The sequence below is a fragment of the Gopherus evgoodei genome, chromosome 17 (genome assembly GCF_007399415.2).
Source record: "Gopherus evgoodei ecotype Sinaloan lineage chromosome 17, rGopEvg1_v1.p, whole genome shotgun sequence".
NCBI lineage: Eukaryota > Metazoa > Chordata > Testudines > Testudinidae > Gopherus > Gopherus evgoodei.
The window spans coordinates 6,975,417-7,002,832 of NC_044338.1; the positions used below are offsets into that span (position 1 = coordinate 6,975,417).

General features: G+C 42.9%; 1 protein-coding gene across 3 annotated transcripts; it reads right to left on the reverse strand.

The window, feature by feature from the left end:
• On the reverse strand, positions 1–27,416 carry CA4 (carbonic anhydrase 4). Of its 3 annotated transcripts, XR_003996965.1 has the most exons (9): positions 27,324–27,416; positions 9,133–9,186; positions 7,879–8,049; positions 4,156–4,313; positions 3,295–3,393; positions 2,658–2,721; positions 1,821–1,984; positions 906–1,082; positions 289–358 (listed from the first exon to the last, which is right to left on the reverse strand). XR_003996965.1 is itself a non-coding variant. In XM_030536641.1 (8 exons), the coding sequence occupies exons 1-8, from the start codon at positions 27,379–27,381 to the stop codon at positions 167–169; spliced, it is 960 nt and encodes a 319-aa protein (XP_030392501.1). In that variant the 5' UTR covers positions 27,382–27,416; the 3' UTR covers positions 1–166. The 3 variants fall into 3 exon arrangements, 2 of the variants coding, with proteins under 2 accessions (XP_030392501.1, XP_030392502.1); XM_030536641.1 differs by lacking the exon at positions 906–1,082 and having other exon boundaries at positions 1–358; XM_030536642.1 differs by lacking the exon at positions 289–358 and having other exon boundaries at positions 366–1,082.

Sequence of the window (27,416 nt, forward strand, 5' to 3'; positions counted from 1 at the left end):
TGTGATTGACAGCCCTATTATATATATAAAAATTCCTATTGATAAGCATTAAGAAAAACACCAAGGCTGTGTTGTACAATCAGCTGTAGTCTAGGGCTTCTCAACTGGAGAGAGGTGCTTGAAACAAAATTAACCCTCTAGAAACCTGGTATTGGATGGCAAGTGTTCACTGGAAAAGAAGACTCAGGATGTAGATAAGTGTTGGGACCACCAATAAAGCCTTTGCAGGAGGCTGTACGACACTGACATCAGAGCGGTACACGATTCTGTCACTGAGAGGTTGAACAGGTCGGAAATTGTCAGTCATGTGTAATGTTTCATCCTTACTGAAGTAAAGCTTCTTCGAGAAGTTCTCCACCTGCACACCATCATCCAAAAATAGTTGTTATTTTTTGAGGGAAAGAAAAGAGAATTGTCCTATCTTAAGTCTATAGTTCCTCACATTGTAGTATTGCTCTGAACCACAGGAGTATAGTAAAGCTTAAATGGAAACAGTGCCATCAAAACTTGTCCCCTAGATCACTGACAGATGCTTCCTTCTAGCCCAGGCAGACTCCTTAAACTTTCTGCCAGCTAAACATCCTAGTCCTGTCTAGCACAAGCCACCCTGGAAAGACAGGTCTTTTCTCTATGTTGAGCTCCTGCCCCCATCCCTCAAGTCCCTATGACACAACATGCGGTGATCAAGATTACATGCCTCACCTTCTCTGGTTCTTCTCTAGTGCCTAACTCCTGGCTACTTGCAGCAGGAATTTAGCCAGCAGCTGCCAGCTGTGAAGCACACCCCCAATTTCTCATTTCCCCCATGGCACTGGTTCACATCTGGCTGGGTGTTGGGTTCTCAGCAAACACTGAGCAACTATCATTAATCTTACGGATTCAGTCTGATGGGATATCACACTGACCATGATCAGTATGTCCACATTGTTTGCCGATGAGGAACTGTCCCAGAGGTGTTGTGACTTGTCCAAGCCCACTCAGTGATTTTGTGGTAGAGCTGAGATGGGAGCGCCAACAGATCATGACCACTGGACCGCTCTGCCTCAAGGTATTATAGTGGTAAGTACCCCCATGACCCCTTGCTTTATAGAAAGCAGAAATAAATCCATTAGGTTGAAGTTGAAGCAGTACGGAATGGTGTTTTTGACTTGATGGATGCAAAGATATAATTTTTAAAATATTCTGTTCTATTAAAATAAAATTCTAAACGGGGCTAGAGTTAAAAGGCCAGTCACCCATTATTCAGTTCTCAGAAACAATTCAGCAACACATTCCAAAGCATCTGAAGTTAGGGGATGATTCAGACTCTCATTTAGAGGCACTATGGGGCATTGGATAGAGCATTGAACTAGCATTCATCTGAATTCAGTTCCCACTTCTGCCACTGATTCACTGTGTGGCCTTTGGCAAATCACTTAATTACAATGTGCTTTTGTTTATCTAACTTTAAAATGGCGATGATACTAACATTCCTTTGAGAATTGCTCTGAGAACCTTGTATGCAAAGTGCCATATAAGATATAGTATACATCCATCCTGTTTTTTGGAATGGGGAAGGATTCTGAGTTTTGTTTTGTTTTTTCACCAAAATGAGTGGTGGGACAGATGGCAAACATGCTGGGCAGTGTATGATCTGTTGTGGTGACATTGATTTGGAGTCTCTTAAGATTGGACTGCAGAAGGTAATGGAAAAGGGGACAATCCTATATTGGACTTTGCATGTGAGAGAGCATATGTGGGAGGGAAGAAAAGAAAGTGGGAGTGAGACAGACAAAATGACCTCACTGGAACTCTGTTCAACCTGTAACTCTATGAATTACCTGACTGTCACTCAGTATGATTGGCTCCTGAAATATTGTCCAGACGACAGCCTGGTGGCAGTTGGGAGTGGTCAGGGAGCCACTGTACCGATAATAATGTGTGAGATTCTCTTTAGCTGGAATGAGCGATTCCAGGGGCAAAGACGACATATTTTTTTGAGACCCTGGGAAAACAATGGAGAAACATCAGCTGGAATGGGCATGGTTACAGGCTTACAGTTTACAGCTCCCTTCAACTCTGGCTGCTACAACCAACTCTGTTGCAGTGCCACCCTCAGAGTCCCCCATCGCTGGTTGTGGGGGAGGCAGGGGCTACTGGATGGGCCTAGCCAGGGAACCACTGTGCCTGCCCTTCTCAAGAGCCCCTGCACAGCACAGCTCTATAGCATGGACACCTTGTGTGAGCGCACCACACCCTGCTTTCTTGCTTAAAATCACTTCCAAGTTTCCTCTGAACTGAGGGCAAGTCTACACTTAAAACGGTGCTGCACCTCTATAGCGCTTTAAGCCAACAGAGAGAGCTCTCCCATCAGCTTAGTTAATCCACCTCCCAAGAGGCAGTAGCCATGTTGGCAGGAGAAGCTCGCCCGCCAATGCAGCACTGTTGACATGGGGGGGGGTAGGTCGTGGATTTTTCCTATCCCTGAGTGACGTAGTTATACCAATGTAGCTCTGTTGTGTAGACCGGACCTTAGGCTTGATGTGCCTGTCTGTGAATTCAAGTGCGGATCTCACTTGAATACCAAGAGGAGGACAGGCTGCTTTACAACTCCTATGTATAATGATTATCGTGTTAAATAAATTCAGATTGCCCAGTGATAAATCCAAGCTCCTTACCTTTGAAAGCAACTTCATTTAACATCTCTATTAGAGGTTCATACTTTTCATTTTTTGCACCGATCTGAAACAATATTTTGAGTCAGAGAATGTACCCATTTCCTCAGACATATGCCCCCCATGTCACTTTTAATTTAATTATTAATGAAACAGAAAAGAAGTAGGAAAGAAAGCAGAACAAAAATCAATTAGCTGAACATAACAGAAAGTCACTGCGGATATGTCTACTCTACAGTCAGAGGGTGACTGCTGCATGTGTAGACGTTCCCAAGCTAGCTTTGATCTAGCTAGCTCGAATAACAATAGCCGTGAAGCTGCAGTAGGATGGGCTTGATACGCGAGTACATACCCAGGGTCCTGGGTGGGCTTGTGTAGCCTGTGCTGCTTGCAAAATCAAAGCTAGCTCAGGTGTGTCTACGGGTGCTGCGCTGCAGTCGCGTCTCTCTGATCGCAGTGCAGACATGCGCTAAGTACTAGAGGTGAGGCCAGACTTAAATGGTTGATCCGGGCCCCTGAAAACATAGGGGAACTTTGGGTCCTGGCCAGTTCTATAGCCAAACTCTGCAACTTGGACCAAGCTTTGGTAGGTGCCAGTCTGAGGTGGCCAACTTAAAAAAAAACTAACCTGGCAACTTACCTTTACCTTTATAAAGAACCCCAGCACGGCCAGACCTTCTTGATCGGCCACTGCCTGCTCTGTAGTGGAGAAACCCTCTTTCCTGTGGACTATATGAAGCTGTAAAACAGGAATTAAAGGTCAATTATTACTCCCTTTTCTTTATAGCTATTTATCGTTGGCCAATCCTGGCCCCTTCCCTGTGCCCTGGGTGTGGAGAAACCACTGCTGTTCTACTGTGGAAGTGGGGCAGGGCCACTCCCTGCCCGCGGCTGGCGAGAGGCACTGTGGAAGATATGGAGCTGGTGAATTTGCAAAGACGTGTACCCAAAGGCACTTCCACCCTCCCCCCCGCACCTGTATAAGAGGAGCTTATGGGCGACTGCCGCCCTGAATCTTCAGTGGTTCCACTGTTACTCTGAGGTGGAGGGTGATTTCCTCCCACCAACTCACTTGGGACCCTCCTGCATCAAGCCCACCTGGTTTGTCTACGGAGGGTAGGATTTGTCCTCTCTGCTATTCGAGGAATTTATACCTGTCACTGCACAGTCACAACAGAAGTGTCTGAATAAGCAAGTGTGAGACTGGGACATACAGGCTTTATAGCCTGAACTGCTACTGCCTCCTCTGAAGGCTAAATAAGCCTGGGTTTTACTGCCTGTCCTAATTTGCCTTTGCCATGCAAAACTTCCAGATCCTGATTGTTTTTCCTCTGTGTTCTGCACAGGGCTCAACAAACAATACATTCAATAAATTCTCAGTTCTTTAATTCCCTTCCTGGAGTCTCGCAAAAAAATCTGTTGGTTTATTTCATTCAACATTAGGTTAAGAAGTCAGAGTTCTTGGACCCGCCTGCGTTAACAGAGAGAGAATCTCACCTACCTCCATAGCGTATCTCTCTCCATCTATGCTGTGTTCTGATCCAGGGCTGAATCCTTCGCTTATCTTAGTGCCCCAGTGGAAGTGAAACTCGATAGCATTATATTTATTTCGAAGACCTCCACCTCCAATCTTTGCTGATCCGCTCAGAGATACTTTAACTGGTAGAAACAAGTAGTTAAAAAGAAAAATATTGTTTGGCTCTTATTTTAAAAATAGTTGGAACTAGCGAGGGGCATTGGTTGTGAAAGCTCTGGATCCAGGGTTTCCCAGAAGTTCCCTGGGTTTTGGATTCAATGCTTTGGCTCAGCCCTTTATATTGAGTGACCTAGATTAATGAACTTCAGATCCAGATCTGACTCTGAGCACTCCTGAGAACTGGTTCAAATGTGATTAAAATGAGGAACAGTCCAATCCCCCTATATCCAGGGCACAGGACTAGGAGTTCAGATACTTTCAGAGTTTGATTTCCTAATGACCTTGTGCTAGTCACTTAGGGCCTGATCTGCCAGAGTAGTGAGCACCTGTGACTCCAGTTGAAATCTATGGCAACTCCAGGTGCATAACACTTCTACAGCTCAGGCTATTAACCTCTCTGTACCTCCATTCTCTCATCTGTAAAATGGTGATAATGATACTTACCTCTCTTTGTAAAGCGGAGACCTATGGATGAAAAATGCTACGTAACAGAAGCGAATTGTGTACTGCAATCTGTGGATTACAGTTGTATTTATTTTGGTGAAAGCCAGTTAAATGAGCTCGTGTGGTAGCATCTTCATTGGCCTTTCTTTTAATCAATCTATTGTTCTCGTCAATTTAATTTTTAAATAAATCAATACTAGCTTTTCAATGCAAAGGTTAGTAGACAGTCTCTTCCTTGCTGGGAGCGTCTAAGTGACTGGTTTTGTCACCAGGAGAGAAGCAAGAGCCTGTGCTTCTCTCACTTTTAAGACAAACACTAGGTTTCTTCCTCCGTTATGTAGACAGGGGATGTTGGAACAGGGATTTTTCCCTTTAAATGTACAGAGTTGCATTCTAGAAGGTGAACTTGGTCCCAAGAGGTTTATTTGTTGGTTTATATTTTTGTCTCCTATTGTGTGTCCTGCAATATTTATTTGCTTTGAGGGTCTTGCAGGGTTTGTAGTTTAAAGACCCTGTTACTGTGTCTCAACTTTAGGTCTCACTTTCACTTTACACCAGTCTAGCTATAGAACTGTGGTTTTCAACCTGTGGTTTGTGGGCTCGTGGGGGTCTGTAGACTATGTCTAAGATTTCCAAAAGGGTCTGCACCTCCACTCGAAATTTTTTAAGGGGTATGCAAATGAAAAGAGGTTAAAACCGATGTTATAGAGTAAAACTAGGTAAGCGAAGCCCATGTAAGAGCAGAATTTGGGACTGATATTAACAGGAGAATAAAATGTATCTCTGGGAAGAATAAAAATGTTTTCTAGTGATAATTTCTCTTAACCTTTCTCTGCTTCAGAGATTTGTGATGCATTTGAAAATGGCAGTCTTTGTGCTCTCTGAGACGGAGGCTCTGTCTGGTAGATAAGGCCCTGGATTGGGAGTTGGAAGATATGAGTTCAATACCTGGCTCCCAAAGACTGGCTGTATGTCCTTAGGTGAGTCATTTCATAGCTGTGTTCCTCACTTCCATGTCTGTAAAGTGGATTAGTAACGTTTAGATTGTCAGGTCTTGTGGGCCCTGACTCTCTCTTACTATGTGTATGAAAGACACCTAGCGCAATGAGGCTCCAATCTCGGAGCATTTAGGTGCTATTGAAATCTAAAAATAATAATTACTACCCCCGCTGCAAACCCCCTTTTGCATGTCGGGGAAATTAAAGTTCTAAGCAGTTTCTATGATCAATTATTTTTTATACAAAGACACTTCTATGAGCATCAGCTATGCTTTGAAGATTCCACAATTTTATATGTACCAAAAAGGCTCTTAACTTTGTTTTTTCTTACAAACTTCTTCTGATTTTTCCACTAATGTGGACAATCTGCCTAAATATTGAATTTCAAAACAAAAATCTCATTGGCCAATCCATCTGTAAAATCCATCTGCTTTTTTAAATTTCAGCTGTCTCCAGGGGAGCACTTTTCTATGGGGCCATTTAGGTTAGGGGCCTGGCTCTCAAGCAGCCGGTTCTCTTGGCAACAGCCCAGTTTTTTCAGCTCTTCTTATGCTTTGGGGGTGTCTCTGACAAAAATGGATGCACAGAAATATCAATACACATTTTTATGCCAGTCCTGTACCTCTTCATATATTATTGTCAAAGTAGGAGGAGGTCAATCTTTCTGCACTGGTTTTATCATCCTACTTGTTGTGGTTTTAGCATAGCGAAAACAGTCACTTCAAAGGTATTTGAGCCCCAGATTAATTATGCAGGTGTTCCAGCATCAGATGATTTTTATTTTGAGGCAGCAGTTATTATATGATTATATGAATCCTCCGTCATTGTTTTTATCATCACAGTTTCAGTGTTTTTTGTTTTTCAAAAAAAATAAGCACTGAAATGGTCTGTTGGTCTGTGAGCCCCCAGATAACATTTGCCTCATGTATCATCACAATTGTAGAGCAAATTGCGTTTCTTTGAAGATAGTGCCATCAAACTGATTTTCTGGGAAGCCTGCACTTGCTAGGAAAAGTTTCTGGGGAAGCTACAATTTGTCAGACACATTTTCTGGCAAGTCCACACTTGACAGATGTTGTTACTAGGGCAAAGACTCAATGTTGCATTGCACACGCATGTTGCATTTTGGAATGCATATATTGTTTGGATTTTGTTGGATTGCACATGGCACAATAAATCTCTGAGTCAGTGATGGATGTTTCCCAGGGACCTGGATGCAGAAATGGTGAAACCACTGGTGCAAGGAAAGGAGCGATGCAGCCTGGCCTCAGGCTTCTAGGGAAGCAGCATCTGTGTGTGCTGGGTACTGATCCAGAGCCAAATGGGGAAGAGACATGGGGAGGATGTTACAAGATATTACATCTGGTCCAGAGAACGAGACAGAAAAATACGTCAGAAATGTGTGAAATGTAAAAACTTTGTATGTTCAGAACCTGTCACCTATTTTTGCTCCATTTGTTCCAAGTATTAGGCCATTTAGTTGCTACTTGGCTGTATCTGTGCCTTTTATATTGTTGTTGTTGCTATCTATTTTCATTGTTCAAACGTGGGGTCAGTTAGACCCTGACACTATTATGTAGCTTTCTTTAAAATGTGTTTGATCATGGGGTCAGTTAGACCACAAGTACTATGTAGTATGTATCTGCATCTAGGAAAGTTTTAACTTGTGCATAGTTGTATAGTTCACTGGTTACAATAAAACCAGCTTTAAATGTATCCCAGTTCCCAATTTTCCCCATACTAGGTGTCTCCAAGACCCCAATACAAAAGTAGTTGGGTGATTTTTGGTCCAATATGAGGGCTAAATCACCACTAAGTGTTTAAAAAAAATACAAATAGCTTTTGAAGACTTAATAACCTGACGCGACATAGCACTGCCAGAGAGTATCCCCAATAATATTTCTTCCCGACAGACAGCCTGGAAGAACATTAAACCTGAATCAGGAAATAGCTAATTAACCAGCTCTTGCCAATTAACTTCAGTGTGTGAAGAAAATAATCTCAGCACTGAAAATGTTTCTGATAGCAGTTAAGGAGCTAATAAAACCCAGCAAATAGGTAAACTCCATGCATTGCCATAACTTACCTGTATGTCCATTATTTTCTATGCGCCAAAGGGAGGACTGATTGGTATTATAGCCTTCAAAAGTAAATGGCTTTAGGTCCTCTTTGTACTCCACTTTGTTGGTGACAATATTGATAGGTGACTGTTTCTCTTTTCTACACTCCTCATTCACTTTATCCCAGAAACGGGGTTCTGTTTAAAAGGAAGGAAAAAGTGACTTCATCCCAATAAGGCCAAACTACCCCTCGGTAGATCTACATTCGCTTCAGAGGTTGGGAAAATTTGCTTCAGAGATTGACAGAGTTTAATAGGGAGGTTCCTTGACATGTTTACAAAATATTTAAAAATGCAAAACAGTGAAATGTGCCCAACAACAACTGATTGGTGCAACTGGAAAATGTAAGCAGATGAAGTGTGTAACACAATGCCCTCTTAAATGAGAAGCGTGCCTGTGTCGGACTTAGCTAATTGATCATAAACAGTAAAAATTTGTAACGTGTATCTTGGAATGTATTTAAAAAGGAGGGATGCAGATCTATGTTCTCGTGTTTGCTGAAGGCAGCATGGGGAGCCTGGAATGCCTGAATTTTATTCCCAGTATGTTACATCTCAGCCTAAATGAGACTAGACGCTATGACTAGTGTAGGAGCAAAGAAGCGAATGTGGTACAGCTGGCTGTTATATCACTGGGCTGAAGTAAAACAAAAGGTACAATTCCAGTTAAAATACAAAGATTTTTCTTAATGTAGGCCTCAAGTATTTTTAAGAGATTGCCTGCCTGGTGCCTGTGACCTGCTGGGGTGGTTTTTTTTCGGATATGTTGTAAGTTCCTTTTATATTGTCAGGAAAACAACAAGGAGTCCAGTGGCCACCTTAAAGACTAACAGATTTATTTGGGCGTAAAAAACTCACTTCTTCAGATGCACTTCAAATCCACTTTTTCTTATATTGGCAGCGCTTTCTTCAACCAAAACAAAATTGGTAGCCAGAACAAACATTGGTCATTAACATATCTTTGTCCCTTCTCTTAAATATCCTAATAATCATTTAACTCAATTGGACTGGACTTTCCTCTTTCTGATGACATACAATCAGATTTACTACATTGACATCCATGTTCTTGCACCTGTTTACCGTAGTAGTGAATTTGGCCCTAGAATGGAGGCTGGGGGGATCTGAAACTGTTGTGGGAAGATTTGTATCGCTGCTGCAAGTCGGCCTTTGTAAAACAGCACAGCACTAAAATGATTTCAGAAATAAACTGCTTAGAATTACCTGCACAATTGGACTGTGTGCATAGTTGTGATAGGTAGCACCATTCTTTGTCACCTGCAACAGAGAAATTAACATTTCAGACAAACTGTACAAAATTGTATTAAAATGAGAAGCTGTATGGTTCATTGATTCACTTCAGAATGGCCAGATACAGATATTGGCTCTGGTATGGTGATCTGGGAAGAGAGCTAGCTGACCACTCAGCTTTGACTCCTCCTCCTTATTTCCAGCTGCTAAATTGCTTTAAAAGAAAGCTAATAGTTCACAGGTACTTTCCCACTGTAAGAAACTGCGATAGTTGACAAAAGTATGTTAAGTGATCATGCATGGGAGGAGAGGTGGTCCCTGGGGGAGAGGAGGTGTCCACAAGACAATCTCTCTATTAAAATGTGTCCCGCTCTCCAAAATATGTGAGAACCCCTGGCTGATGACACACACAAATGTTGTGATTGTACAAAGAGTTCATTAGTGAATATTCCCCAGCCATAGTATAAATCAAGCTGAAAGCTATGGCAAGCCTCGTTTTTACTAAAAGATGCAAAACCAGAATATAGGAATTGTTTTAGTGGATCAGACATGCGTCCAGTACTGACAGTGGCCAATCCGAGATGCTTCAGAGGAAGATGTAAGAACTCTGCTGCAGCGAGAGGTTGGATAATTCCCCTCCCTTCATTAGGTCTGATACTGGTCTCTGATACAGATGGCTTCAACCGTGAAACGTGGTTTAATATGCCTTTCAAAACCTATGTTAGGATTAACTATTATAACTCTGGATATTCTTGTGTAAATGTCCAATCCCTTTTTGAATCTTGCTAAATTCTTGGCTTCAATGACTTCATGTGGCAAGGAGTTCCACAGTCTGAATATATATTGTGAGGAAGATGTATTTCTTTTTATCAGTTTTGAATTTGCCTTCCATTAATTTCATGTAATGTCCCCTTGTTCTTGTGTACCAGAAAACTCATATCACCTCAACCTAACAGGGATGGAAACTTTTTTTTTTAAAGTTAGATCTTTAAAGATGATATGGTGGAATCAGAAATTTTCTTAAGAAATAAAGCGCTCTCCTCATTCCAGCTGTCTCAGTATGCCCAAGAGTTTCCCTCTGGAGCTTCTTATTCTTGCTGTCTCAGGCTCTGGGCCACAAAGTTAGGTCAACGTAAGCTGCTTGGTATTGACCTGGTTGTTATCTACCCTTAAATTTGTCTCCACACCTGTGGAACACCTGAGCCAGATAAGGAGGAGAAAGAAGAGGACTCAGGATGACATTCAATGAGATCCTGAAAGCTAATACTGCACGACACCGTGCGCAAAGGGCCTGGAGGGTGAACATCGCAGACAGTCTGGAGAAGGAAAGAACGTACAGGAGAGAGGCCCAGGAATGCCAGCAGGAAAAGCAGAGGAAGATGCGCAAGGACATAATGGAGCTTCTCCATTAGCAAATGCAGATGTTGCAAACTCTTGTGAACCTTGGGCTTGTCCCCCTTTGCAGTCCCTGCAGCACTCAGGATAGCACCTCCTTTCACCCCCCGCCCCTCCCACCTCAACATTGAGGGCAGACATTAAGGACAACCACAGCTTCAAATACACTGTCCTCCAAGAAATCACCATGTTCCCTGCTGATTTGGTTTTTCTTATGACAGGGTTGGCAGTTTCCCAGGAAAATCTAATTTAAGACAGATCGCTGGTAAATATCTTTTTAAATTGGAAAAAGGGGGAAATAATTGCATCAGTGTCCAGCAAGCATAGATGAAGTTGGTATCCTGCTACACAATGCAGCATGGCCAAACAGAGCTGGACTGATAGCTGAAACGCTGTTTCCTTCTGATTGCTTAATGCTTCAAGTGCACAGCTCTGCATTATTGTCTTTCATATAACCAAATGGCTTTGACTTTTGTTTATATAATATTGAAAACTGAAATATGAATCATGCCATATAACTTCCTTGAGAAAATACTGAACCAGGGGGAGGGATAGCTCAGTGGTTTGAGCATTGGTCTGCTAAAACCAGGGTTGTGAGTTCAATTCTTGAGGGGGCCATTTAGGGATCTGGGGCAAAAAAAAAAAACCCAACCAACCACAACTGTCAGGGACAGTACTTGGTCCTGCTAGTGAAGGCAGGGGACTGGACTCAATGACCTTCAAGGTCACTTCCAGTTCTATGAGATAGGTATACCTCCATGTATGTATGTATACATTCTGATGTTCAATATTATAATTACATACATTAGTAGTACCCTCACTGCAGTTTTACTTTTTATTTGTACAACCCTAAATTAATCTATGAATCTAATCTGTGCCTTATGTACCCACAATTTGAATATGTAACCAAAACTAAGTGTAGTGTGGTATGCATTAATGGAACAGTTTTTAAAATAGAAAAATCCTTAAACTGGGACTCACCAGTTTTTCCCAAGGTGGTAAAAAGCACCGATGGTAAATGCCATGCAATCCCATACTGGAGGATTGTGCATCTTGTGCTTGCAACACTTATGACAATAGTGCAGAGCTGGGCAGACTTCTTGCTTCTGTCAGAGATGCAGACAGTAAGGAGGGCCATGCTGGTTTGTGGGGATTTTTAAAAAGATGTGAAAATTAAGGGATATAGATTACATTAGGGGATGAATGCAGTGTTGCTGCAGCCATGTCAGTCCCAGGATATTAGACAGACAAGGGTGGGTGAGGTAATATCTTTCATTTGACCAACTTCTGTTGGTGAGAGAGACAAAGATTCTAGCTTACACAGAGCTCTCCTTCAGGTCTGGGAAACTTACTCAGAATGTAACAGCTAAACTAATTTAGTAAAAAAAAAATACCAGTATTCATGTTATAAGAAGAATACATTTTACATTTTAATTAGCTTTTATAATAATATTTTGCATTGACATTTTTCATGAAAAAAATCGGGGTTTTAACAAAATCTTAATTTTTTGGCAGGAAGACTTTCTGCATGCAAAATTTTTGATCAGTTCTACCAAACATTTAAAAATTTACCAAGTGTTTAGCTCTGGCTTTCTCCAAACTGATTGTATCTAGGTTTTGATTCCAGCCCATCTCCATTGAAAGAATTGCCACACCTCCACATTTGATAAGCAACACATCTTCTATATTACAAGACAATAAAATGTGACACACTAAATATGAGATGGGATGGCTGGCTAACTTAATCAGAAGAAGCTTAATTAATAAATGCCTAGCAGATGCTGGGCAAGTAAACCTGCATGGCATTTGACAATTATATTTTTTAATTTTCATTATCGTTGCAGAGATGAATGGCTGCCAAGGTATTTTTGGCATCTCCAGCTAGCACAGTGGCTCAGCATGTGCTTTAACAATTACTGCTCCAGAGTTACATAGTGCAGTGAACTCAAGCATGCTGCGGTGGCCGTTTTCTTTAGAGTGTGTTTCCCAGGAACCGCTCAAAAAGAACTACTTTACCTTGAGAGCAACCTTGGTTCAGACATTAAGTGTTTATTTTCCCTTTGTCTGCCCAGAAATGATCTGTTTAAGGCCAATATACATGTTAGGTAGTCAGAGCTGGGAAGATTCCTATTTTGGATTTTGAGGGAATACCACAGGGGGCAACTTCACCTGTCCAGGGACTTGAACCCTGGACTCTCAGATTAAAAGTCTGATGTGCTACCAACTGAGCTAGCTGGGAAGGTAGCTTGTCAAACTAAAGTGGGACTCTCTGGGTCTGTCTACACTATAGGATTATTCCGGTGTTACAGAAACCGGTTTTGTAAAACAGATTGTATAAAGTAGAGTGCACGCGGCCACACAAAGCACAATAATTCGGCGGTGTGCGTCCATGTACCGAGGCTGGCCTCAATTTCTGAGCGTTGCACTGTGGGTAGCTATCCCGTAGCTATCCCAGAGTTCCCGCAGTCTCCTCTGCCCATTGGAATTCTGGGTTGAGATCCCAATGCATGATGGTGCAAAAATAGTGTCATGGGTGATTCTGGGTAAATGTCATCACTCATGAAAGCAATGGCAGACAATCATTTCGTGCCCTTTTTCTCTGGATTGCCCTGGCAGACGCCACAGCACGGCAACCATGGAGCCCGTTAAGCCTTTTGTCACTGTCACCGTATGTGTACTGGATGCTGCTAACAGACGCGGTACTGCAGTGCTACACAGCAGCATTCATTCGCCTTTGCAAGGTAGCAGAGACGTTTACCAGCCCTCTATCACCCTCTGCAATTGGAAATTGGCGATGATGGTTATCAATCCTTTTGTACCGTCTGCAATTGGAAATTGGCGATGACGGTTATCAATCCTTTTGTACCGTCTGCAATTGGAAATTGGCCATGATGGTTATCAATCCTTTTGTACCGTCTGCTGCTGTCATGGGTGCTCCTGGCTGGCCTTGCTGAAGTCGGCCGGGAGCGCATGGACAAAACTGGGAATGACTCCCCAGGTCATTCCCTTCTTTATGTTTTGTCTAAAAATAGTCAGTCCTGCCTAGAATACGGAGCAAGTCTACTAGAGAACCAGAGAGCACAGCTGCTCCAGGTCAGAGCCCCAGATATCCCGCAGGAATTATGAGCTGCATGCCATTCTAGGGGGTTCCCCTGCAACAACCCCACCCATTTCTTCCTTCCTCCCACACCCCTCTTGGGCTACTGTGGCAGTTATCCCCTCCATTTGTGTGATGAAGTAATAAAGAATGCAGGAATAAGAAACACTGACTTTTTAGTGAGATAAAATGAGGGGGAGGCAGCCTATACTGATAGTCCAAGCAGTATAGAATCTTCATTAGACATGAAAGCTGGGGGGAGGCGCTCAGCCTCCAGTTGCTATGATGAGGACAGTTTTCAATCCTTCTGTACCATCTGCTGGGAATAACAGGGAGTCATTCCCATTTTTGCCCAGGCACCCCCAGCTGACCTCACTGAGGCCAGGCAGGAGCACTCACGGGATGATGATGAAGACGGATATCAGTCATTTTGCCCCATCTGCCACTGGGGAAGGGAGAGGATGCTGCTGTTCAGCGCTGCAGTACCCCGTCTACCAGCAGCATGCAGTAGACATAGGGTGACATTGAAAAAAGGTGAGAAACTATTTTTTTCCTTTTCTTTCGGGGGGGGGGAAGGGTATAAATTGACGACATATACCCTGAAACACCCGGGAAAATGTTTTTGACCCTTCAGGCATTGGGAGCTCAGCCAAGAATGCAAATGCTTTTCAGAGACTGCGGGGACTGTGGGATAGCTGGAGTCCTCAGTCCCCCCTCCCTCCCTCCATGAGCGTCCATTTGATTCTTTGACTTTCTGTTACGCTTGTCACACAGCACTGTGCTGAGTCCCTGCTGTGGCGTCTGTCTGTCATAGCCTGGAGATTTTTTCAAACACTTTGGCATTTCGTCTTCTGTAACGGAGCTCTGATAGAACAGATTTGTCTCCCCATACAGCGATCAGATCCAGTATCTCCCATACGGTCCATGCTGGAGCTCTTTTTGGATTTGGGACTGCATCGCCACCCGTGCTGATCAGGGCTCCACGCTGGGTAAACAGGAAATGAAATTCAAAAGTTCGCGGGCCTTTTCCTGTCTACCTGGCCAGTGCATCCAAGTTCAGATTGCTTACCAGAGCGGTCACAATGGCGCACTGTGGAATACCGCCCGGAGGCCAATACTGTCGATTTGCGGCCACACTAACCCTAATCCGACAAGGCAATACCTATTTCAGCGCTACTCCCCTTGTTGGGGAGGAGTACAGAAATCTGTTTTAAGAGCCCTTTATATCGATATAAAGGGGCTCATTGTGTAGACGAGTGCAGGGTTAATTCAGTTTAACACTGCTAAATTCGGTTTAAACGCATAGTGTAGACCAGGCCTCTCACACATACCGGTTCAGATATTGTGAGCTCGTGGGGGCATGGGACTGTTTATATACACCTGGCACAGTAGGATCCTGGTTCATGACTGGGGCTTGTAGGTGTTGCTGCAGTCTAATAATATACAAAGTGATTTAGCTCTGAGGGATGTATGTATCAAATGCATATTTAATTGGCTAGAAATGCAGAGGCTGCGACATGGAGCTTGGAGACTATGGGGACAAAAGCCATGAAAACGGGATCATAGAGGGACATGGGAAATCCCCTAGGGCGCAAAAAGGCATCATCAGGACAGTGTTAATCACAATCCACTATCCCCACACCCCTATGCCAGGGGAGCAAATGCCTCTGGAAATGGGTAGTGGGATATGGATGGATCCTTTCATCACCTGTTTGAATCCAGCCTAGTTCACCAATGTGATCAAATGTCCTTTGACACCCTGCTTGGTGGCCTGTGTGTCAAAAGAATTTGTGGGTCTCTGTCCAGTTCTCAGTGGGCAGGTGAATGCATCAGAAAAACCTTAGATCTTTAACCAAGGAACCTGAACATTCAGATGCTGAAAAATAACTAGAGAAGATGAGAGAAACTCCAGTCTTTAGGCAGGCTCTGCTGCTTTATATTTACTACAGGTGGAATGCACTGAGGCATATAATTTAGATTTGTATAATTTGTATACAAATTGTATAATTTGTTTGTACAATTTGGACCTGTATCTGACCCTGGAGCACTTTCCATGAATGTTTTAGAAGTTCAGAAATTACTAATAAGGATGTAGCCTTCTCCTAACTGCGTATCACAGCTGCGGTTTAGAATGACAGATCATATTACAGGCTAAATACTCAGGAATTCTTCAGGAAAAGAGTCAATAAATCTGAATGTGGGTTTCACAATGAACGGGTGACAAGGATTCCTTAGTAAACAGTAATTTTAATATTGGTTGTGAATAAGACTTTTCTTCTTTATTTTCTTAAGAAACAATCGATAACCAGGATGTTTCGTGTATTTTTGACTTAGCCAGAAACCCGCCTAGGTTAGTGAAGAATTTGCATTATGAAGCAGTATTTGATAAAGGCGTGATTTCTCCCTGTGTACGTGAACTTTGAGTTGTAAAAGTTCCCTTCACCCACTGGATTCAGTTTCTGAACCTTTAATTGAATAAGATGGAAATGATGATGAAGATCACTTCCAGCCTGTTACTCATGGGCTATGGCGCAATTATCCCCTAGAGTATATTGTCTAGTTCAGTTTTAAATATCTAAAGCAGGGGACTCCTCTCACTTTACCGTCAGGAAATATTTCCTGGTGTACAGTTTACATTTTCCCTTTGCTTATCTGTATCCCTCACTCCTAGTAACATTCTAAACAATTCCTTTCCTTCCCTGGTGTATACAGCCTTTAAATATTGTCTCTCTGGTTTCCAATTCCCAATCCTGTTTAAACTATCTCATTCTGGTTTCGCTTGTGATCCCAGTTCCCCAGTCTATCCTGCCACTCCCCGCCTCAAAGCCATGTCCAAATCCTTTTCTGGGTCTTTCCTCTCTCTTAAGTCCTTTTCCTTCTCGCAGATCCTTCTAATTCTCTGCTCTTCCTCCCTCACTTCCTCTGAACCCCCTTTTTCTCCTGTGCTCATTTTGTCCATCTAACTGTTTCCTCTAGTCCCTCCCTCATTCTCTTTCCCCTTCCTCTGACCTCATAACTCCTTTTCCTACTGCCATCTCTTACCTTTTTTCTTGTCATCCTTCTGTTGTTGATCATATTAGCAATTAGTGGGCAGATCCAGAAGATTCTTGGCCACCATCTGTTGCCTCCCCACTGCTTCTGTTTCCTGCTGGATGCAACCTGAATGCTTAGGACAGGAGCAGACAGGCTCAGCAACAAGAGAAGGGAACCCCTGCTCCCAGTACAGAATTGTGGCTTGATTGGCTACTTTGAAGAGTCACCACATTGGTGGTGGAACAGTTACTCTGCAGCTGGCAGTACTGTACTATAAATGGAGAATTGCTGTCCCCAGAGCTGTTGATTAGATATCTTTCACTAACACTAGAATCCATTTAATTTCTTTTCAAGTCACAAAGAGCTTGAATGAGTTTCTAATTCCCATTAAGTTATACAGAGTTTCAAAGGGAGTGGAACCTGCTTCCTAAAACATCCAAGGCCTAAAAGCCAGGAGGTAATGGAGCAGAGCTTGTAGATAAAGGTTTCCCTAGTCTTATTTACAATAAGATGTATTTTCCATCAGCCTCCACTTTTCCAAGGTTGCTGTATTCTTTACTGCCTCTGCCCAGGACAATGCAAGGAAATGCTTCTTTGTAACGCAATGCTGATATTCTCTCCCACAAGTGTCTGCTTCAAGGATGCTGTAAGAACCCAACAGCCGGGTTAAACTCTCTGTTGGAGGGATTTAAAGCCTAGTTCCCCAAACTTTTCCAGTTTGATTGGCACAAATGGGCTAAGCCATGAGCATCCACATGTAGCCTGAGTCTGGGCAGGATCTCAAAAGCCATGTGCCCAACTGGTCCAGAATGGAGCAGTTTGCAGTTATTCTCGTTAGTGACCTCTTTAGTGACTCTTCGAGCAGAGTGACCAGGTGTCTGGTTTTGGACCAGAACACCCAGTCCAAAAGGGATCCTGGTAGCTCCAGTCAGCACTGCTGATCGGGCCGTTGAATATCCGGTTCACTTGGTGCCGCAGCAAGGCTGGCAGGCTCCCTGCTAGCCGCCGTGCCACGGACCACACAGCTCCCGGGTCGGGAAGCAGCCGTCTCCTAGCCTTAGGGGCTGCCAGGGGCGGGGTCTGCTGGGGTCTGCTGCTGCCCTGCCCTCAGGCGCAGCTCCCATTGGTGGGTCAGGGAGGAACTAGCGCCACTCAAGCACTCCACAGGCAGCTGTTGAGGGGTCGCATGGAGCATGCCTCTCCCGCTGCTGCCTGGCCTCTTCTCCTCGCATGGCTGGGCTTGCACTGCAGCCTGTGCCCTGTGGCGAACCGCAGTCTGTTGCCCCATCACTGGCATCCGGGAGTTGGAGATGTGTGTATCCCCATCTCTGAGTGCTGGGAATGGGGCTGCACCCCCATCCCCATCACTGCATCCCTCGCCGTCCCATCCCATCCTGCCCCCCACACCTACCCATGCCAGCCCTGTACCCCATTCACCTCCATACACTGCTGCACTCCCGTTATGTCCCTATACAGCCCTGTGCTCCTCCCATCCTCATGCACCTGTAGCCTTCTGCCTCCCCCTGCATCCTCATCAACCCCACATACTCCCCACACCTGCTCCTTTCTCCTTCACTTTCCCCTCTCACCCCCACCCTGCTCTTGTCCTTGGCCTCTTTCCCTCCCTATCCCCTACCCCTCTCCTCCACCCCCACCCTCATCTTTTCCCTTCCAGCCAACCCTCCTTCCTTCCTAGCTGGGTGATTTAGGCAGCCCCTGCAAAAGTGTATGAAAAAGTGTCTCTTAGGCACGTGTGTGCATGCATGCATTGTATGTGTGTAAGACTGTGTGTCGTTGTGTAGGGAGGTGCGTGTATTGCCTTATGTGTGTGTACCTGTGTGAACAAAATTTGCAGCCCAAATCTTTGACTTTTATTCCTTTTGCTGGCTTGAGCACAAAAAAATTGATGACATAAAATATGTGTGTATTCATTTAATAACAAGTTTTTAAAAGAGAAGGGAACTCTAAAAGAAATGTATTTCTTAAAAAGTGAATGTTGTTGACTAGTTTTTGCAGAAGAGCCAACGGATCATACATTTCTCCCCACCTTTGTCTAGCTCCATTTTAAACTCTTTGTTACAGACTCTCTCTTTTTATGGGTGTGTCCAGCACCTGTCACCCCGGAGCCCTGATCTTAGTTGGGGTCTCTAGACACTAAACAACAGTTGCAGTAATAAATAATGTGGAAGTATCTGTGTTAATGCCTGTTAGATGTGTACACATGAATACACGTGTGTAGCTGCATGTAGGTGTGGGAGTCAATTTCTACAGATTTATTTATACAGGTATCTGGACAGGTGCATTTCTGTGGCTGGGCTCTATGGATTTGTATTTGGGCTTCAGGGCCTTTAATAGACCCAGTGCAGCTGTGATAATGTGTGGTCCTAATTCCACACATAAAATTACAGTAGTTTTAATGAACAAAAAACTTGGAGCTGCTTACAAAAAATGGGAAGAGGGTAGGGAAAGAATCATGAAACCCTTTGTGAATTTTTTTTTTAATTGCCCTTTTTGACTATTTTGCTGCCAGCTGTAGCGTCCTGTAACAAATAAAACCTGAACATAGCATAATACATCTGTCAAAACAATAAATGTGCCTGTTTGGGCCTTGCAGTGAAAATAAGCACGTGAGCAAGGGTGGAGGAGAGCAAGCAACGGAGGGAGTGGGGATGGAGTGAGCAGGGGCGGGGCCTCTGGAAGGGGCAGGGCAGGGGTGAGACAAGGGCATTTGGTTTTCTGGAATTAGAACGTTGGCAACCCTGTCTTTGAGATGCCAAGGCCCAGCCCGCAATGCTCCATTTTGAGCTGGGTGGCTGTTATGAGACCTGTAGTCTGCATAGAAGGACGTGCATCTTGTAACAGATGAAGGCAGCTGAGGCTAAGACCAGCCCAAATGAACCATATTAGGCCCTTGTGCTGCATTTTGGCTAACCCTGGGTCAAGCTCTGATGCAACACGTACAGGGTGTAACTGCATTCACTTCCTTGGTGTTTTACACCAGAGGGTATTGTGCCTCGGGGCCTCTTCTTCCTACACAAAGTTCAAGGTAGCAGCCACCCATTAAATTCAGGGAGTCTTGTTTGTGCATTTGGCAAATAAGTGCTCACTTATCTCTGTTTCTACTCTGTCCACTTTGTCCCTAGTTTCCTGACTAAAAATATTTCTTGGCTCCAAAGCAGCCATGAAACAATACAGTTGTTTATTGTTTTGTTTTTTATTGTGAACATTGTTTGTTTTAGCTACCAAGAAAGGCACAGGGAAAGGGGCAGCTCTGTTTAGTCAGAACCCCACCCTCTGCTGTTTAAGCAGTTTAGTGGATACCACACTTGACTGGGAATCGGAATACCTAGATTCTAGTACCAGTCCTTGCCAGTGAACTACTATATGACCTTGGGCAAGTCCCTTGACCTCTTTGTCATTAGTGTGCCTACCTATAAAAGAGAGAGATTAAATGAGCGGTTACCCATCTTCGTAAGGTGTCTGGAGATCTGTGGATGAAAAATGCTAAGTGGTGTTATTTATTCACTATTGTTAAACACAAGGATTAAATCTCTGAGATTTGGAAAGCCTTTATGGCCCTAGGTGCCCCAAAGTTTGAGGTGCCTTTGGGATAGTCCCTTACATCAAAGATCACAACAGTACTCAGGCTACTTCCTGCCCTGAAAGACCAGTCACTTACCCCAGGACAGTTGCACGTTAGGTCTCACAACAAAGACAGTGCTTATAGCCAATCCTATAATAATCTAGCTAAAGATTTATTAACTAGGAAAAGGAAATAAGAGAATTGTATGCAAAGTTAAAGCAGGTAAACATACACACAAATGAGTTAGTCTGAAGTTTCAAAAGGCAATAGAAGCTTCTATAATAAGCAAGCTCTATATGTGCCTTAGAGCTCCTCCAGCTAAACACTGGGGAATCTGTTGTTTATCCCTCAAAAATCTTGCCCTCAGGAATCCAAGCAGTACAGAGATACAGTTTCTTCTTGTCAGGAATTTTTATTTCCTTTCCCCTTTCTCTGAGCTGCCAGCTCAGCTGATGGGAGGAAATCACTTGCACGTCTCCTCTTCGTGGCCAGGCTGGGGTGACCGTAAGGTGGGGAGAACAATCAGCAAAGTCTTTTGTCCTCCGATGTTCCACAATAGTTTGTCTGGTGTCAATTGGCCTTTTCTATTGTGAAGGGCCTAAAACTTTCTGTTGGAAGCCAGCATTTCACACTAATTCATATCACTGTCCTGTCTGGTGATTTACACAGTTAGAGAGAATTGCAATACAAACACTGAAATGTTACCTTACAGTACGGGATACAGGTATTGTAAGTGCGTTTAAAGCACGCAGCAACTTACAAACATTCAATAAAGTCTAACCGCCAACTTCTTTTTTATTACTCTATATATTTTATAACTATATATATTTTTAACAATACTAACACCCAGGTGAGGCAGTCTAATTCCAGCTATGTATTTGTCAGTATCCAAGTGAGACATGAAGACCTTGGCATAAGCTGGTACCTGGGTCGCCAGCATCACAATCCAGGAGGTACGTTTCCCCCAGATAGTTCCCTCTGCCATGTCTCTTGGACTTTGGCAGCCCACCTAGGGAATTCCCCGCAGCTCCAGTTCTTCCTTCCTTATTGACAGCCAGGTTCTTCATTGCCTCAGCTGCTGCACTTCCCTCTGAAGTGGCCAAACTGGGAGCACCTGTTTGAGCACAAGGAGCTGGACCTGTTCTTTTAAAAGGCATCAGTGACAGAGAGCTATAATACACACCATCCAGATCATTCAAGAGTGGGTGCCTGAAGAAAAATGTTATCATAGTGGTGGAGCTGTACATATATTTATCTAATCGGTCTATCTAGCTAATCATCCACATACACACCCATACACTTACCTCATATGACCTACAAGAACTGTAAGCCCTTCACTCACTGCCAGGTGAAGAAAGAACCAAATCATCTTGTCACTTTAGCAGGAAGGGAAGTTTCTAAAGTATAACTCTAAATATTTCTAAATGTTTGCCTGTGTGAGGGGCGAGGGAAAATCTGTTTTCCAGCTGTGACCTATGATCTTGTCCCATCAATAAAATTCCTTTGTAATGATAAGCTATTGTGTTGAGGTTGATTGGCTTATCAAAGAAGGAAGCTGGCGTTAAATAGATATGCAGGGCTAAGGTGAATTGCTTCTCTACAGTATCTTGTTTCTCTTCCTTTATTTAGGATTAGTACTAGGTAAAGTTTGGGAGCCCTATTCAACACTATTACTGCTAACAACAAAGAGAAGGAATAGAATTCTTTTGTAACATTCGGCTAGTTTTGCAATTATTTTATGTACATGTTGCAACTTGCATAGAAATGCGAGTGAAAAATCTAATAAGGGGCCTCTGGGCATATTGTTTCCTTTAAAAACAGAACATCCAGTAGAGCTCATATATGGAGAATGGTCAATAATGATCGCCAATCTGTCACTCCAAGCAAAAGAAAAATCCCTAATACAGAACCCAAAGTCTTGGACGTGTTTACTGGGAAAATGAACCTTGCGACATAGGCTGAAGGCCTGAACATTTGGGCTTCGTGAACAGTCAAAGGGAGTGAGATTCACATGTCCTTCTGCCTCCAGAAACTAAATCTAAGGACTGTGAGCAGAAGTGCCTCCAATTGCTATAGCACAGCATATGCTCTCTCTGTTTTGAAATTATGCTTCCTATGAATGGTGTATCTGTCTATCCAGGTTCTTGGCATTGGCACCCTTTGCTATAGCAGAAGGTGCTTTCCGGGGGAATAATCTTTGAAGTGAAAACGATGTGAAATGTCATTTTCCCCCTGAATGGCTAATCTGATGTTCCCTTTCCTCCTGCAGGATGAGTGTACTGGATTGAAGGGCACTGGAGAGACACCCCGTTGTGGATGCTGGAGAAGCATGTAACATGCTGCATGCAGCTGCACTGCTACTGGACAGAGAGCTAAACAGGGTGAGTTAATGCAAAATGCTGACGGTGCAATGTACTGACAACAAGAACGCTGAGCCTTAAAAATTAGTATTATTATTATTGATGTTGACTCTGCTTTGTACAAGAAGCAATTCTGCCCAGTCTTTAAATATTACCAGAGACAACTGCAAAGCAGTGAAAAATAGCCTGTGAACTTTAAACTGTGATGCCCTTGATTGCATTGGCACAGCAAAGAATGCATTCTCTTGCGATCTTTAATCCCTTCATTGTTTTAGGAGGTAAAGTGTATATCCAGCAAGGGAGGATTTGTAGTGGTCCATTGACTGTGGGGTCAGGCATCCGCTGTTGCACTATCAGCAATATTTGTTGAGTGGTTAAAAAGTCATGAATGTTCCAGAGCTGCTGGTGTGGCAGAACTTGTTTCATACTGTGAGGGAGGCTAAGGAACTGATCCTGTCTAATCTTTTAAGCACTCGTCTACATTTGAAAATTAATTCAGATTAAGGTGCAGTGTGAATTTAAAGCACCATAGCTATTCCAGAATAACTCCATGTGTGGATATTCTTTCTGGAATCAGAGTGCCTTATTCCTGTTTAGCTTAATTAATGAATGAATTGATTAATAAGATAAACAGGAGCAAGGCACTCTGATTCCAGAATAAGAGCATCTGCACGTGGAATTGTTCACCAATAACTCCATGTGTAGACAACCCCTTAAACAATGGGGCTTGCAGGAGGCTTTGCAGAACCAGGCTCTGAATTCACTCCTGAAGTTTGATGGGGACTGGGGTATCTGGAAGATTGTGCTTTGAAATCCTTTTACAAGAAGACTGCCAAAGAGGGATATACAATGGACTTATCCGAAGATACATTTTCTTCCTTCTCTGCCATATGTAAGGAAGCCATGTCTGTCTGGCTAGAAGGGTGTGGCTTGTAAAGGATCAAAACAGTTCAAGGTTTGATTCATACATGGCTATAATACCCTTCCTGCCATACTGCCAGTAAGAACACACACAACACTCCTTAATGAAAGAGCAATTGGGGCTTCTAACCATGCAATCTAGCCGTAGCCTGTTAAATTTTAATTCAGTCCACTGAAAGTATATTTATTTCATATTGTGCCTGAATACGTGGTACACCTGGTAATGGCTGCAAGTGGGGACAACTTCAGATACATCAGGTAGTGCATAGTGTTGTCTCCTTGGCTGCCACAGTTAAGTTATCTCATAAAAATGGAAGCGACTAAGAAAGAACAAACCGTCTAGGTCTTTGTCTCCACTGTATGAAACTCTATAATGTCTGTGCTGCTTTGTTTTATCTTTCGTTGGACTTTTAGTATTAAGAAGTGAATCAGACTGAAGTTGCTGCACTTCCATAGCCTCCAACTTTACCATAATCCTAAGGAGATGAACAAATACGTCCTAACTTCCCCTGTATTCCTCCCCTCATATTCCTCTTCTGTCTCTTTGCCATGCAGTCCGTCCATGTCTTTCTCTTGCTCACAGAAGCCCTCAGTTGTGGGCCAAATCATCCATCCCAAGTGGGGTACGCTGCTGCCTAGTCTGCAGGCTTGTCCAAAGCTCTGTTATTACTCCCTTAATAACCGCACCTATTAGTTAATGATTAGTTGCAGGATTGATGTTTATTGGGAAGTTCGATGTGTTAATATTTTTACAGCTCTTTGATACTGTAAAGCACTATATAAATGTTAAATATTCTCATCGTCACTGCATCGATTGTGGAACTCTCAATTCCCATGATGACTGAAGCCTGAGTTTCAGGCTTACAGGGCCATGAGAAGAATAGTGAGGACAGTAAAATATTGGGCTGAGAGTCTCCGGTTCTTGGCACATGCTCAGTAACCTGCAGAACGTGGGCCTTTCTTCCTTCATTCTTACAATGGGTCTGCTGAGTAAGAGTTAGTCAAGCTGTAGATATGTATGAACGGTCACAGGCCAACTCAGATAAGGCTTTGCAATTATGCTAGCAGCCACTTGCTGTATGCTTACAAGGAAGAAAGAAAAGGAAGCACCAAAGAACATATTCTGCTTAAGAATATAAACTTAAGATCAAAAGTCTGCCTGTGTTGTAATGGTCAATGTAACTACTTGGAGAAGATCATGTTTTTTGTAACTTGTTAGTGATATTTAATCATGCGTTGGATGGGAGGATAGGCAGGGAGGGCTATCAGCAATTTCTTTCCTCCCTGGCTCTCCGTCGCTACCGTTCTTTTCATGTACCTCTCTTCTTAGTTTTAGATTAAATCTTAAGGTGACAGCATCATGGTTCTGCCATCTCCTGAGCTGGGTCTGAAATATTAATATGTGTCTGTAAAGAGTTCTTGCCACAGTAAGTGGAAAAGGAAAAAGTTAAAGAATTCTTCTGCCTTCATTTGTTCTGCTCTGTTTTATTTTTTTTGTCCTTGCAACTCTGCATTGCATTGCTATAAACAGCACATACTTTGCCTTTGCTTGGCCACAGAGAGACAGTGTAGCTTACAAAGTTTTACCTCCATGAAAATCAAAAATACATAAGCTATAAGTATAGAGAATTAGAGGAACGAGGTCTGCCACATGTATATCCTTTGGAATTCCAGAAACTAATAGTGTGAGGTGGTAAATCTGTAAATGGTTGATTCCTGTTCAGTGCTCAAGGGAAATGTGAAGAGACTCCAAGGTCCCTGCTAATATGCCCTGGGCTGACATTATTTCCCTATCCCCACTTTGGCAATTGTTGTATCCCTGTTACATAGCGTCTGGACCATAATGGTGATGGTACAGATGGTTTTAAACAATCCTCTCTCAAAAGGTTTTGAATGTCTCTGTTGGAGCTGCCCAGATCTCACACAGATCTGTCCTGTTCAGTCTTGTCCCAATTAGTGGTCCTCAGGAGGCACTGAAATGGGATGCTTTGGGGGCACATTATGCTGCTGTTGATGGTGGAATAATGATAGATATGTAGGAGCCGATTAACATCATTAAATTATTTCTGATGTTTCATGAGATGCTACCATATTGAGAGACCACATGGGCTGGGGTAGGATGTTTGACGTAGAGTTAGGACTGCTGGGTTTTATTCTTGGATCTGCTCCTGGCTTCTGGTTGACCTAGGGAAAGTTGCTGCAGCTCTGTGCCTCAGTTTCCCCGTTGATAAAATGGGGATGATAATACTTACAGTACCTACTCTGTAAAGCACTTTAAGATATATGCATGAAAAGAGCTTGGTATTGGTGGTGATATTATTATTCTGTTATCAAAGGTCAAGGCTTCCTGCCACTTGGGGTCCCCAAGCTATGGCCCCATCAAACCTGCTGTTAGTCCAGCTCTGATCACTCATGTTTAGGGAGACCTCCTAAAAGTATAAACAGAGCCCTAGTAACTTAAGCTCTGTCTTGTGAATACAGCAAACTATTCTAAATTGTCTTTCTTATTTAAAAGCACAACCCTCTTTTATAAAAAACAGCTCTCCAAGAGTGCAATCAGAGAGATGTGTGTTAGTAGCTGTGGACTTTGAACCAAGTGGGAGATATATTAGTTGCTGAATACTTTGAAAAGCAGAGGCTTCTTGTGTGTGTGCATCTGTACAAGATGTGGATGGGGAGGTTTGCAGGAAGGTGGTTATTGGAAGCCTTAAGTGACAGAAGATCCACACTGGTCACATTAAGCATCTGCAACTGCACTGCGGTGTCATTCTCAAAGGATGGATGTGGAAAAGGTAAATTACTGGATTGTTGATTTGGAGAATTAAAAAAACCCTCATTGGGGTTAAAAACTCTCCATTTCGGTAGCGTTCTATTCAGGTTTAACACTGTCATCGTCACATTCAACATTTGCTGCGTTCAGCTACTCTTGCCAGTGGCTCTTGTTAAAAGCTGTATCCCTTTAACAAACTCTGTCATAGTGCAGCAAGACGTTAGATGCATCCGATAATATTGAATCTTTTTTCTTAATGATGCAGCCTACTCCTTTTGAGGACAAAAACTCTCAGAGCCTTCATCACTACCTAAGGACTGTTGTGTTTATTTTTAACTTTGATATTTACATGGGAAAGGATATTATTGAATAGTACTGCATTCCTGATCCAACATAAGCATACAAAAGCCATCTGACATTTTTGAAGTGCTGATTATAGATCATTATCTGGTATTAATACAGTCATCATCTGTGGATAGCAAAATTTAATTAAATACATAAAGAACTATAAATGTTAATTTTTAAACAAATATATGGCTCTATCAGGCTAAAATAACATCAGACAAAGAGAGAGAACCTGAATACTTTCATTTTTTACATTATAAAGAGACCATAGCATTATTGGAAGAAAAATAGAATAAGTAGGCTACTTATAGTTGTATGTCATTTAAATCAGCATAGTACGCAGGCAAAGAAAATACATTTTTACTGACTCTTCGGAATTTCTAATTACATATAGAGGTAAAGTAAAACCTGTTGGATTTTCTTGGGGTGAACAAATAGCATAACCATAAAGGTAAAATAAAACAAAACGGTCAGAATAAATCCACTTATGATACCAAGCCATAAATGACCTGAGAGAGAAACAAACACATACATACCTCAGATTTATCATATAGAACCATTAAAGAGTTGGAACAGAATGCAGTGGTACTCAAAATTCAAATAATCAAATATGAGTAACCTTGATACCCAGGGGTGGGCAGAACAGCATGGTCTTCTTACCTTCTGTTGCTGTCTTGGCAATGTGCAGAGAGAGCAGAACAAGGAAAAGCAATTCCATTATCTATTTCCTATTTTAGATAAGATCAGTGAGGA